Below are 13,931 nucleotides of genomic sequence, written 5' to 3' on the forward strand. Positions count from 1 at the left end.
GACATCAATTTTCTACGGCAGGAAAACCATCGTAGCTCTTGATTTCCCCTCTCGGACAAACTTAATACCCTGAATTCGAATGTTCTACGAACCTCAGGCATCGAGGGTAGGGTTTTATCACGCCGATCGAAAACACATCGACCATTTCTGCTCTAGTTGTATGCGTTTTAATTACCCTTCTGCACTACTTTCAGCCCCTAAACGGCCTCCTTTTTCTATTGTTTGCGATCGCCAGTCACCTCGTTTAATCGAGCAAAGGAAGGATATTAATCTCAGCTTTTCGTTAAGAGATGAAAGGGTAGCTTGTGTTATTGGAGTTCATTAGAGTTATGAAGGTTCACATTCGCACGAGGGAAAGTTTACTCGATTGTCTGCATTAAAGCTATTCTACACTTGAAATTGCAATTACAAAATTTCAATTTTAAATTTACACTTGCAACTGTGGGCAGTACAAATTTGAGGATAATTAAAATAATTACAAATGCATTTAAAGAAGATAACTGTATTTCTTTAATGAGAAATATTGCAAATTTTAAATGCAAGTAGTCTAGATCCTATTACCCCATAACGAGAAAACGTAAAAAATCAATACCCCATTCAAGAATAAAGGTTATCGCGTCCAGGGATAAAAAGTGAACCATCATCGTCTAATTACACCTAAGCCCTGAAAGAACTTTATCCAGGGTTCCTAAAAATAATCGTTCGAAACACCACTCGGGGAACTCTGCTACGTCCCTTAGCGTAACCCCTCGTAACCCTTGACCCGTCACGCGAAGATGAAGAAGCATCCTAAGAATAACTTGTCGACCTTGCTCGGCTGGTAGAATCAACGCGAAAGAACCATGGCCATCTTTGTTGGCAAGAATCGAAATGTGTCTGACAGGATTATTAATAGAAAACAGAACGTCGTGGATGATGATAATAATAATAATAAGGAAAAAAGGAAAAGGAAATCGCGAGGTTAAGAAGAGGAGAAAAAGGGAAGGAATAGTTAATGAAGAGTCGAGAGTGGCATCGAGTTAATAGGAAATGCGGTGGAGGGAACCGAAGGGAGTACTGGAAGGGATTGAAATATTAAATTAAACCAGCCACGTTGGCTCGACTTGGCTGCCTTATATTCAGCGCCAACCTCGATTCGTCGCCGGATACGATACGTAGGTATATTATCCGGGCTAGCATGGTCCCGAACTTTTTGCAAAATGTCCGTGTAATATCAAGATTAATGTTTTGTTCGTCGATCCTGTTCGCTCTGTTCTTTGCCACGTGCGAGTTAGAAGGACAGCCGGGCTGGCTTTTTCGATGCTCTTCTCTTGGAAACGATTCAAGGTCGAGGACGTTGATTTTCTAAATGCGGACGATTTTTGGACGATGCTGGAAAATAACTTTCACGTCTTGGAAAAATATTGAATCGTATTGCGAGGGCGATTCTTAACATATTGGGGTGAAATTATGATTAATGTAGATTGGTGTTATTCTGCAAAAATCTCTCAAGTGGAGACACACCCTAATATAATGCCTTTGTAATATTATTCCTTTGTACTATTCGCATTTCTGGTACTGAAGTTACTGTGAAGCTTATGTCAAACGCATATTGTCCCTATTGTACAATACTTGTCTGACTGCATACCATCTCTATTCTGCTTGTTTGGTAATGTATTACCTCCATTCTACTTCTTTGACAGAGTACTGTCCCTGTTCCACGCGTTTAGCAATGTACTGCTACTATCTACTTGTCTGACCACATCTACCTCTATTCTGTTCGTCTGAGTATATACAGACCTGTTCTACTTCTATGAACTTAGGTACACAAGCGTGGTTTGGAAGATTGCATTAAGATTTACTTGAATAAATCTCAGTGCATCGTTTTGAAATGAAGATTAAATGAAATATAATTGTTTAGTTTGAATGCTTTTTTAAATGATAACAAAATAACAGATCATTGTATCCGAGTTATTTTTAATTGTAAGATTTGAAGTTTTTTATTTTTATTACTTTATTTTCTTTTAAGATGATATGAATGAATTCGTAATTTTTGAATATTTTCTTAACATCAAATCTCTGAACCATTATCTCTGAAAAAATAACTACAGAAGACTGATGAATATCTTCAAGTAACAAAGAGATGCTACAAGATAAAAATAAAATATAAAGTAGATTAAAGCCCAAAGCAGAAATTACCATTCTCTCACAGATGCGACAAAGAAGCTTTTACTAATCTGCAATCTAATATTTACAAAGTAAGAAAAAAGTGATTACAGTGCTTTGAAATGACATGGAAAATAAATGCAAAAAACATCGAAACAGTAACGTGAAGGAAAAACAGAAAAGCTTTCTTCGATTTTTAAGGCAGCTATCTTGTTGAATATTTACTTGGTATATCCTTTTTAAAAATCATTTTGTTTAATTTTAATAATGTGCCATGTAGCAATTTTCAAGAACTTTGTATTATATAAGTAACGTTTATTTTGCAAAGGATGCTCGAGGCAAAAATTGAAATAAGCAATTTTCAAATAAAAAAATTGGTTTTAAAAAAATTCTCATTTTCTTAGGAAAAACTTCTGAACAAAGAAGCGAAGTTAGCGTGATTCGTTTCCCTAAACTGATTTAGCTCGTTGTTATAAGAAAATATCAGATTTAGTCGTCTATATTGGATCAACCACGTTAACGTGGGAGTCCTTTGTAAACCCAACACGCCACTTCCCTATCTGATCATCGTTCGCGAAAATAAATTCGCCCCCCGTGTGTGTACGGTTGTATCAATGAGCACAATCGGTCATCGTTAATAAGCAACAAATTAAGATCCCTATCGTGGATCTTAATTTGTCTGGGCGTTAACGAAGATCCTTTTTACGAGCCCCAGAATTCTTCGAACAGGAAAAATATCATGAAATTATTAATCAGTATTTCATAAAATTAAAATGACGATCCTTAATGTTGTATTAATGATTGACTTATACATTTGTCTTTAAGAAATTTAAGAATAATATTTAAGAATATTTAACTTCGTCTACACAAAAATATTCTTTGAGAGTCTTTTGCTAATAACAAAAAAGCAGAAACGAAAAAAAAAATTGTATTCCTCCGGTGGCGTTTGAATCGTTTGAACGTTAAAAAAAGAAGTATACCGCAAGCGAGACTGTATCGACGTTTTTCTGACGACTGTGATAAATCGTTGGATTTGGAGAAATATCGACTGCCAGCAGTTGCAAGCTTTCGAAATGCCGATGGTTCTTTCAATAGGTTACGTGGCCTAGGTTAAAGCTTTTCGTCCTTGCACTTGCTGCAAACATTCCCTTAGTGGGTTGTGGTCTGTGCGATGTGATTCTGGCACAGTCTCAAAGGGAAACACGTTACAAGAACGGTATCAGAGCAATTTTATCCGTGGGGATCCATATTTTCGTATATTTTATTACTTTATCTGATCTTATCGGGTACTTTGTTTTTGAATGCTGTTCGTGACAGATAAAAGTATTATTTGTATCATGAGATACGATTGGTGTATTAATCTCTTGTGTTTATGAATTCTTTTTATCAAGGTAATAAATTAAGCAGTCGTGTTTCATTGCTGACAATGAGTTGGAATTCTGAATTTCTATTTCAGAATTTCATTTCCTCTATGTAAAATTAGGGGCGATTCAAGTGGAAAATAGGTACTCAATTTACTTTATAGAAGATCGAATTTTATTATCTAGAACACTTTTTATTGTATTACGTGGAACATTTCGGTGTGCGAAGTAGGCAAAAAATAGCGCAAATAAGAAGACCACGTAACTAGATTTTCCGCTTCTTGAGCGCACTAAATCACCAGCAGCCATAAATCTTGAAAGTTATGCCAGGCGATCCTGATTACCTCTCTGCCTGCGGTTCGTCTTATCATTATGGATAAAACCGAATCAAACCAGCGCGTTTTCGGTAATTTGCATAACATTGATCATACGATGCAGGTGACGGAAAGTTTGATTAATTTTTCCTTCCATCTTCCGATTAGTTCGTATACAAAGCTTAACTTTGGAAATTAATTATTTCTTATTCTTAATACCTAATTAGGAATACTGTTATTAAATACTTAAATTGATGGGCGATAAATAAATGTAACGAAATATTGTGAAAATAATAAATAACGTTTATTCGAAATAAAAATATCGTACATTTTTAGTGTTAAATACAATATCAGAAGTACGATAGAGAATTTTTCCAATGCAATTGTTCGAAAAGCCCGAGGAAACGTCCGATTAATCCCGGTTGTCATATCCCTCTGCCATGTAATCTGTGCATTCACATGGTGATACGTATTGTCAAACAGTGATACGTGCACAGGAATATAATTAAACGGGCTTGTAATTCTGAGTTTCCCTGGTGAGAGATACGTACAAGCATTATGACAGGCAAACCGAGAAGCCAGAACTCGTATACGCTTGCGATAATTATTTGTGACGTACGAATGAAGTCTAACGTTCCCACATATTCCCGGATGCACTTTGCAATCGTGATGCATTTAATGGAAATGATTCTATCAAACTGCTTTGGAAATTAAAGAATTTATACAGATATGTTTGATGAAATTTCAAATGGTGCCTGACGTGAAATTTAGTTTCATAAAATTATGGCTGTAATAAAAATGAAAGAGTTGCAATTTATTATATTACAACGGTGGTTTTGCATTTTACATTCACAGTTCTGCATAATTGTGCCCTGTTAACTGAAAATTAACAGTTCGTATAAATTCACGTTCACCGATGGAAAAACGTTCGCATGAAATTCACGTACGATAATAAATTTGAAAGGGGTAATCTTGGCAATGGCGAGTTGTAACATATTTCAACCCTTTTCTGCTGCAACACATTTCAACCGGAAATTTCACGTGTGGTTCTTCGAAAATTCGTTGCTCATAAAATCAGAGACGCTATGTATCTTGATCGAAATTCGTGTCACTCTTCACGCGCCATCTATCACGATTCACGACGACAGGACACGTTGTCTCGAGAGGATTTCCGGTTGAAACCTTGTCCTCGCTGGAGTTCACCAACTACGTATACATACGAGCGTGTTTCGTTGGAAAATTCAATTTTTCCAGGATTTGAGAAATATAGAAATATCGAAAAATATTTTAGTTTTCGTAGATTTCTTTATTTTAACATTTCAAGTGACCCACTCTGAAGTGGATACAATTTTAAAATAAAGAAATTTGACGAATTTAAAAGAATTTATTTTTTACTTCAATTCAGGCTGTATTCTGCATCTAAATTAACTTTCTAGGTAATCCTGGAAGACTGCGTTTAATCAATCGTCGAAATTTGAGTACTTGACTTTCAAGAGCAAATGGGTTTTACGTGTAACAAGAAATTCTCTTTTATTAGAACTTCCTCCTTGACTCGTTGACCGTCGCAGAAATTCTATACGAACTGTTCCGTACCGTACTTCGTTGCACTTTTTCGTGCTTATTTTTCGCTCTTGGTGCATATGGGATTTTACTGGAGACCCTTTCGATGGAAAATTTTCTCTCCCAGCTTTAAAGGGAACATTTTAATGCTTATTTCTTTTTGTTCCAGCTGGATAGGAGATTTGAATTCACAGTTTTTTTAGTTGAAATTATTTTTCTACAGCTTCGAAATGAAAATTTGTTACTGTTATGTAAAATGAAGACAGTTATATTGATAATGAAAATCGATCCAGCTATTTCAATAGCATAGAACGTAGATTTATTTAACAGTACTAGAACTATACTAGAGTAGAACAAATATTTTTGTGACTTACTGTAGTTCTTGAAGAACTCAAGTGTCAAAAGCTCGAAACAAAACCGTCTGTTTCCCAGCAAGACAGCACGATTTCCGGTATCTGACTGGTTTCATCGACTATAATCTGTTCTCTCGCATAAATTGCACGCCAAGAATATTTTGCAACAGTTGAACTTAACTTAACCCAGTTTGTCTTGATTTCATACTGCATTATAAATGTTAATTTATGCGAGCTCCGAAGATTTTCTACTCACGGTTTTGTCGCTAATTATTATAATTTAAAGCTGTTTGAAGATGGAACTATAATATCTTACCATTTCAACCTTTCAATTATTGAATATTTTACAAATAAATTTAAAATTTAAAAGTTTATAGCGAATAAGCGATTCATTAACATTTTATTTCTGGTTGCAAACAAGATAACAGCTAGTTTCGTAATGACACAGCCAGTTTGCTTGAAACTGATTCCAACGCCTCGTTGAAGTTACTTAATGCCTCCATGTGACTTTAAGACGATTATGAAACTGCTGGTAAACACAGGCTCGGAGAAATAGCGCGATAAAACGGTTGCTGTTTTATTTCGTTGAAGAAGCTTGCTAATTAGTACCACGTTCGAAATGCTTAAGCTCTTCTGTATTTAAGATTACTGGAAAAATATGGAATACGTGATGGCTTTATCGATCCATCTGCTAATTCAGCGAAGGAAATAAGTCCTCGATTAAATCTGACGGTAATTCATTTATGGAAAATCGATGTTCGTTAGTGTGTTTTAAGAGAAGTTTCGAGTAATTGTGGAATTTTCTTGTTGAGAAGATTAAATTCCATGTATTTTACAATTTGGAAATTATTCAGAAGCGAAGATTAGAGTTTCAAAACTTATAAAAATTATTGAAGTATGTACGTCAAGTTTTCCTTATTAACTGTGAAGTTTACTTTTTAATAAAGCTGAATTCTTGCTTCAATATCAATATGCCTGCTCCTCGACATTATGATTTTGATAAACAAAAAAGATGAAACGTCGAAAGCATTCGTTGAAGAAAACAAGTAGCGAACAGACACCACCTGAATTCGTTATTAACCAGCGTTACATTCACATTCTACTATCATAACTCTATTATTTTACTAAAAAGAAAACGGGCAGGGATAAGGAAAACCAGGTGGCCTAGATTTAACACCCGCAAGATTATGACGTATTATATCTTGAAATTAGAGCATGAAAAAGGGTGGCATCGGTGAAAATAATTAGAAGAACGAAGAGTAATTCGAAATAGGTTGAGATAATTGGATACCACTCATTTTGTTAACAAGGTTGTTAACGTCAAGCAGGATTTAGGGGATGGAATGGTACGTTAACTCTCTATCGAACTTGCAGGCAATTCGATTACGGTTAAAGCAACTTCGAAGTTGAATGCGAAGCTAGAGGCAATCCTTAGGGATTCGTTTCTGTGTACATATTTAATAACGAAAGGGGTTGCTTTTTCGATGCGCTGAAATGCTAGCAGAATTGAGATTTAATAAAACATTAAGGTGTTGGTGAATCTTGATATAGATCCGAACAATTTATCAATCGCATTAAGCCACGATAATAATTAATGAAATAATAAAAGAATGATGTGTGTTGTACGAGAACATGAAATCTATTTTACATTCATAGACAACATTGCCTTCATAAAAGAAACGCTGCAGACAAAAAATGAAATAGATTCAACCTTCTGTTTCGTTCTCCTGTTTTATTTACAGAAATGTCGATTGAACCCCTTTGAACCTCGGAATCAGTGGATATAAGGATAAATTTATAGCACACGTTTACCCGTGCTCGACGTGTAATTATCGTTGCAATCGTTACTTATGATTTATGCATCGTTACACGCATCAAAACGCTCCCGTGAACTTATCGAAACACAGAATTCCATATTTGCTGTGATAACTGTTCATCATCAGTCAGTTGCACCGGTATACACAAGAGATTTGTTTCACCAGAAGGAAAACCGCAGTAACGTTGTTATCGTGCCGGTGAATTGCGAGGTGAATTCGAGTAGCATATCTGATGGCATATAATTCGTGAACGCTTTGAAAATGGTCTAACTCTAATGAATATTCCCTTTGTTGGTTACGTTTCACGTTGATCTACATAGATCAATCATGATGATTCGAATTACCCTGTTATTATTTCGTCATTTAACTAACCGTTTATCTTTTTGTTACAGTGCAGCGGCCACGCGGTGCGTTGTTTCGCCGGTGGTCCCCGGAAGAGCAACGAATCCCAGTGCCCGATGCTCCAGAAACTCGAGAAGCCGATCCTCTCCTCGTCCACGACCACCACGCCGCAAATCACGTCGACGAAATCGACGATCGTAAGGAACCATTTGAACAGTACCTGCAGCGTGACGAATTCACCTCATCAGAAGAAGCTCAGGTTTCATTTAGCGAAGGAAAGAAAAGCAAGCACAACTTTGGGCATCATAATGAGCGCGTTCATCGTCTGTTGGCTACCATTTTTCGTATTGGCCTTGGTCAGGCCGTTTCTAAATAATCCCGATGCGATTCCAGCGTTTTTATCCAGCCTGTTCCTATGGCTTGGCTATTGCAACAGTCTGTTAAACCCCATCATCTATGCCACCCTGAACAGGGACTTCCGGAAGCCGTTTCGCGAGATCCTCTACTTCCGTTGCAGCAATCTGAACCACATGATGCGGGAGGAGTTCTACCAGAGCCAGTACGGTGATCCGATAAACAATTACGAGATCAAAGCTGGCGAGATGGACGGCGCTGAACGCCTTGACAATCAGGGCATCGAGGCGATCGACGTCGCCGCGAACGCCCCTAACGAAAGCTTCCTATGATCCTCGGGAGACTCGTTCCTTGATCGTCGAATCGAGTACGGCAGCCTCGAGACGGCCTTGGACCGGCCGTGATCGATGCGCAACAACGATCGGTCGATCTTTCAACGAGAATATTGTTCAGAATATTGTATGGGAGCTAGCAGGAGACAAATGCTTTTGGTCTGCAGCTGGACGATGAAGAACGAAGGTGCAAGTCATCCGTGAAAAACTTACGGCGATTAAGCTTGCTGAAGAAAGAGTATTTTCTCCTGGACCTGCTAGAAGACTTACAGTAGTAGAGGTAAATTGCAGGATGTTTTTGGTGGTGGAAGATAATCGAAAGTAGTTAAATTATTTATTATGAACAATATGGAAGCTCTATGTCTTGAATTATGTGTCGAGGACCAGTTTCTTAATTGCAATAACGACCTGGTCCCTCGCGTAGCCAGCTCATGAAACCCTTTCTAAACTTTGTGATTAAAGAAAAATGGTGGTTATTTCGATGAAAACGATGAGAACTATTCTTTGAATTGGTTGGATAGAATCTCTCTTAGGATTTCAGAGGACATCTGGATATAAAAAGTTGAAGAGCTTCGATGATTAAAAGTACATTCTACGCTTGATGTGTCCAGTTGTATAAACGATTTTATGGAAACATATGATCTGTAATGTTGTACAGAAGATCAAATAATCTGTGTAGTGTCGCGTTGATAATCTTGAACGGTGTGTAACTAGCAAACAACAGAGGTATCTTGAAAATAGAGACTCTTTCGATTTAAATGTGAGAAGCGTGTTTACCAGTGCACTCGATTCTGACAATTCTCTTCTTCAGTATTTTTCATAAATAATTGAAGACGCGTGCGTTCTAGCGACGGTTATTACAATAATATTAATTACACGATACTTGTTTCGAAAGAAGAAAAAATTAATGGAGGTAGATTTTCTTAATATTTCCTAAGGTATTAAATAATTTTGTAATATTAATTTTCGACATTTACTAACATTTTATTTATTTAGCTTGAAACAGTATCAGAAAGAAAATGTAAGAGTACACCAAATGAAAATTATTGATATTAAATAACAGTTCCATACTTTTGGAAAAGAGGAGTAGCAAAAGAAATCACGATGGAAAGCAATTTTTAAAATGGCAAAGGAGAAAATCGTAACTTACGATGGAAGGAACTCGAACAAATAACGTGTACCAGTGGGAAATGTCAATTGGAAAGTCGAATCACCGGTTGGAAAATTACTCGTAACACACGAGTGCAATAAAACCATCGAAATCTTTGGTTTCTTGCATCTCCAGAGTGTAATTACGAGAAGTGTATTTCCTATTTGAATCGCCGTTTGTCCAAAATTTGTAGGACACAGAAATCTTTACATCAGATAATATAAGCAGTAAGACAGTGTTCATAGAAGGTTTTCTGTTACATCTTTTTTTAAATGTTATAAAGCACTTCATTTTCTTTAACTAATCGATTACATTAATTTAATGTGTCAGCCACTAACACGGCAGTGAACGTGTTAAATGGTAACTTGTCTTTGACAACATCTAGCCATTCAGAAGACAAATTGATCAACTCGTTGCAACGAGGGGTAGAGAGAATTGATGATGTTAGAAACTGTGGAATAACTTGTCCCGATATTTCCACCTCTTCTAGAAACTTTGTTATCTCCCTACAGAGAAATTTCCATGGGAGAAATTGTTTTTGCTGCCTCGAAAACGAAGGTAGTGTAACGAAGGCAGGATAACAAAGTGAAGCGAGAAAATCGAAGGATCTCAATGGAACGCGAATAAATAAGAAAAATTAGAGAGTTGGCTTTTCAAAAGAGATTGGAACGTGCAAGAAAATATTTAAAATAATGTTCAAGGGCATACTTCCCTCTATTTATGGACGGTATTTTTTTATAAATAAATATGTTAGAAAAATAATTAATTTTATTATGTGGATATAAATATTTATTTGTAACAATTTTCAATTCTTTTTGTGGATTTAATTGAAATTTTATACTGAAAGGAAAACTGATATCTGTAATCAGTGAAAAGAAACAGGTTGGCAATAGAATTTTAATGCCTAACAATAAGCTGAGCATTAAAGGACAAGAAACTGTAATACTCTGATAAACGAAGTTCCATCAAAGCAAAGCAAACAATTTTCCTCGTTCGAAGCTGGATTACCGCTACGAAGTGGAAAAAACTTTTCTCTCGCGATTACGTTCGCTGACGAGGAAAAGGGATAAGAAGTAGCTGTCCGATACGATACGTCGATCCCCGTCAGAGAATCGTGATTGTATCGAATTTAGAATGCTTTCGTATAGAGAGGAATGGAGAAAGTGGCACGAGGAAAACGTAAAATCCTGTACCACTATTGCATGATCGATACAGAGCGCATCGAGGAAAAACCAATGCGAAACTCAATGGGAAACCTCTGTTACACATAGACCAAGAGAAAACTAATAGATAACAAGCTACTAGTTATCATTTCAATCATTTCACTGAATTGTTGCTCAAAAAGGTGAGAATTCTACGAATTTCATTTTCCAATCGTCAGAAAATTAGATCGTGGAAAAGTCTGTAAAAGAAATTCAATTTTCAAATTTCTTTCATGGTAGTCTTAAAGGAAGCAAACTCTTACAAATTAACAACTAATGAAGTCATGTTACTAACAGGCCATAAATAACGTGTTGCCTTCTTCAGAAGTAGTGCAACATGCCTTGACCACATGCGAAACAAAACAAACATGATCGATCCATTATAGTTACACTGTGTAAGTTCCTTAGAGAAATAATTGAGATTCTCGTGGTTTGTTTTATGTGGTTTCCTTTGTGGCCCTTTAGTGAAATTTTGCACGATGGAAATAATTGTTTAATGTCTATTTTCAATTCATAAACCTTGATAATTTTAGGCGAATTTTCTTATAGACACCTTCAAAAATATTACTATTATAAAGAAAGAAGATAAAAGTGAAGGTCGCAACGCATGCAGTAGGATTTGTTTAAATTTGAATAGGCGGTCACTGGTAGACTCGTGATATTACCAAATATTATGAATAAATATTCCGTAAATAATAAATAATCGTGCATGGTGCTAACAAAGAGAATCATTCCAAATAACGGCGATAAATTAATGGGAGAAAGTGATGTGATTACAGCTGAGAGAACTGAAAACGTACTTTAACTCGAGTCGAAAGTTTTGTAGAAATAATTTCTGACAGTATTATCATAATTAAATGATATTTTCATATGCGGCTATGTTGGCTCTTGAATATTTTAACATAAATGATGTTTGCTGTATTTTACTTGTACGATATTTATTTATTCTACACACTGTGTTAATTATAGTATTAATATTTCGTTCCAAAAAGTGGAATCATTTGTACAGATCCATCTGCTTTCATACTGCAAAATATATAGTCACTCGCGAAAGTCTTCGTACATTTTATAACATTAATTAAAACCGACAATAAGATATGTAATCTTTTCAAATAGCTTTTCCTTCCATCTCAGTCTCCAGGTTTAAATTTTACAGAATATGTTTGAAGTTATTCAGAAAGAAATATAATAAATGAAGAAGGTCTTGTAAGTGCATTAGGAAAAGAAAATGAATAGTTTCATTGAAAAGACACTTGGTAAATTATAGGTAGGTATACATTAATGTACGGACACTTTTGTGAAATGCATAATTCGTTTATTTTTTTATTCATGCGTTACATATTTCATTATAAAATAATTATTATTGCCTAATATGTGTTAATAAATACATATGTTATTACATCAAATTATTGCTGTAAAACGTTTTGTTTCGTTCCGATACAATTGCGACAAAAATAATACAAAGGATATTGTAATTTTTATTTATTTGTTACCAATGACAATCTTTTCGTTATACAAAATGTTTGTATTGATCGCCAAAGTCTATTAAATAAGAATCGTTACTGATTTATAATGAAACTAGCGATTTATCAATGGCTATTTACGGATAGTCATCATTATCCATTATTGATAAATAGCTGGTAATGCTAGCTATATAGTTGACAAATTATGAATAATATAAAATTCTGACTCTATTTGTAGATACTATTTATCGCTGAAGCTCGTTTATTGTTATTTATAACTCTGATATATGTTAATGACTACTAAAAAATTCGAAAAAGAAAGATAGAAGCCACTATATAATTGGCAGTATTTCAATATAATTTTCAAACCATCACTTTCATATTAATTTTAGAAAGATCATTGTTGCAAACAAAGTATTATATTTTGCTTAGTCGAAGCTAAAACTACTTTAAGATAATCCTGCTTAAACACCGTGAAGACCGAAGTCCTTTACATGAAACTTTACTCCCATTAATATACTATTATAATGTTATGTAATAAAATTTTGCTACAAAAATATTTTTCTTATTGATATTATAATATTAAGTTGTCACAGATAAAATGGTCGGTTTGAAACACTCAATAGCTTCATTAACAGATGATATTCATTAATCAAAACGTGTTTCAAAAAATCTATATTTTTTAATACTATTGCTGATGTTTATTTAAGTTGATCATACGATTCACTTTTAAAATTCATATTTTCTGATTGAAATTTGTGAGACCAATGACATTATCTATTCTTTCTACAAATGTTACATTAAATAAACAGTAACCTTTTCTGCAATGTATCTTGATTGAAATCTGTGAACGAATTTCACTCTGATCCCTGAAAATTTCTGTAGTCATTTTCATCAAAATTTATGCTTCAAATTGGTGTTGTACCATGAGTGCTGTACTTTGCGGTACTTATATGATTTCCTTTTATTTACGATCTATTCCTAAATTTAAATACAATTTTACACGAATTTAACTAAATTTCTGTATGATGGTAAAACAGTGTATTTGTGAATTAAATTGAAATATATCAATCTAAAATAAAATATCATTTATGTAAAGTTGTATTTAAATTTGGGGATTTAATTGTGTACGAAATTGATTGAATTTATATTATATTATACAAATTTAATCTATTTGGGAATTAAATTTAAACACGTTGATTTAAAAATAGAATATCACTTTCTTTATTTGTACCCTTACATCCATCAACTTTTTGCCGCTAAAGCAGTGACTACAGATGTAGAAGACTGGACGTGCCTTTGTTTTCGAGGGGTCATGATTAAGAGGGTCCCAGACACCCCCAGATGAGATTAGATCTGCATGCAGAGAGCACAGCCAAGATAATCGTGCCTGTTTTATCAGTCACTCTTTTACCGCACCTTAAACTGACATATGAAAAGACACAATTTTCACTTCCTCTGATTCTATTTTCTTTTTTAAATCAGTCAAAATCAGTACAAAACTGAACAATTATTATTGTAATTGTTTGACAAACATG

General features: G+C 34.9%; 1 protein-coding gene across 1 annotated transcript in view; it reads left to right on the plus strand.

Annotated features, from left to right (window-relative positions):
- The window catches only part of 5-HT7 (5-hydroxytryptamine receptor 7), an 87,233-nt gene extending 73,804 nt beyond the window's left edge, over positions 1-13,429 (plus strand). The window contains exon 7 of the mRNA XM_034329945.2: positions 7,943-13,429. Coding sequence (XP_034185836.1) covers positions 7,943-8,578 — 636 coding nt within the window. The 3' untranslated portion in view covers positions 8,579-13,429. The remainder of the gene's footprint in view (positions 1-7,942) is intronic.
- Positions 13,430-13,931: the final 502 nt, after the last annotated feature.

This window comes from Osmia lignaria, chromosome 2, assembly GCF_051020975.1.
Source record: "Osmia lignaria lignaria isolate PbOS001 chromosome 2, iyOsmLign1, whole genome shotgun sequence".
NCBI lineage: Eukaryota > Metazoa > Arthropoda > Insecta > Hymenoptera > Megachilidae > Osmia > Osmia lignaria.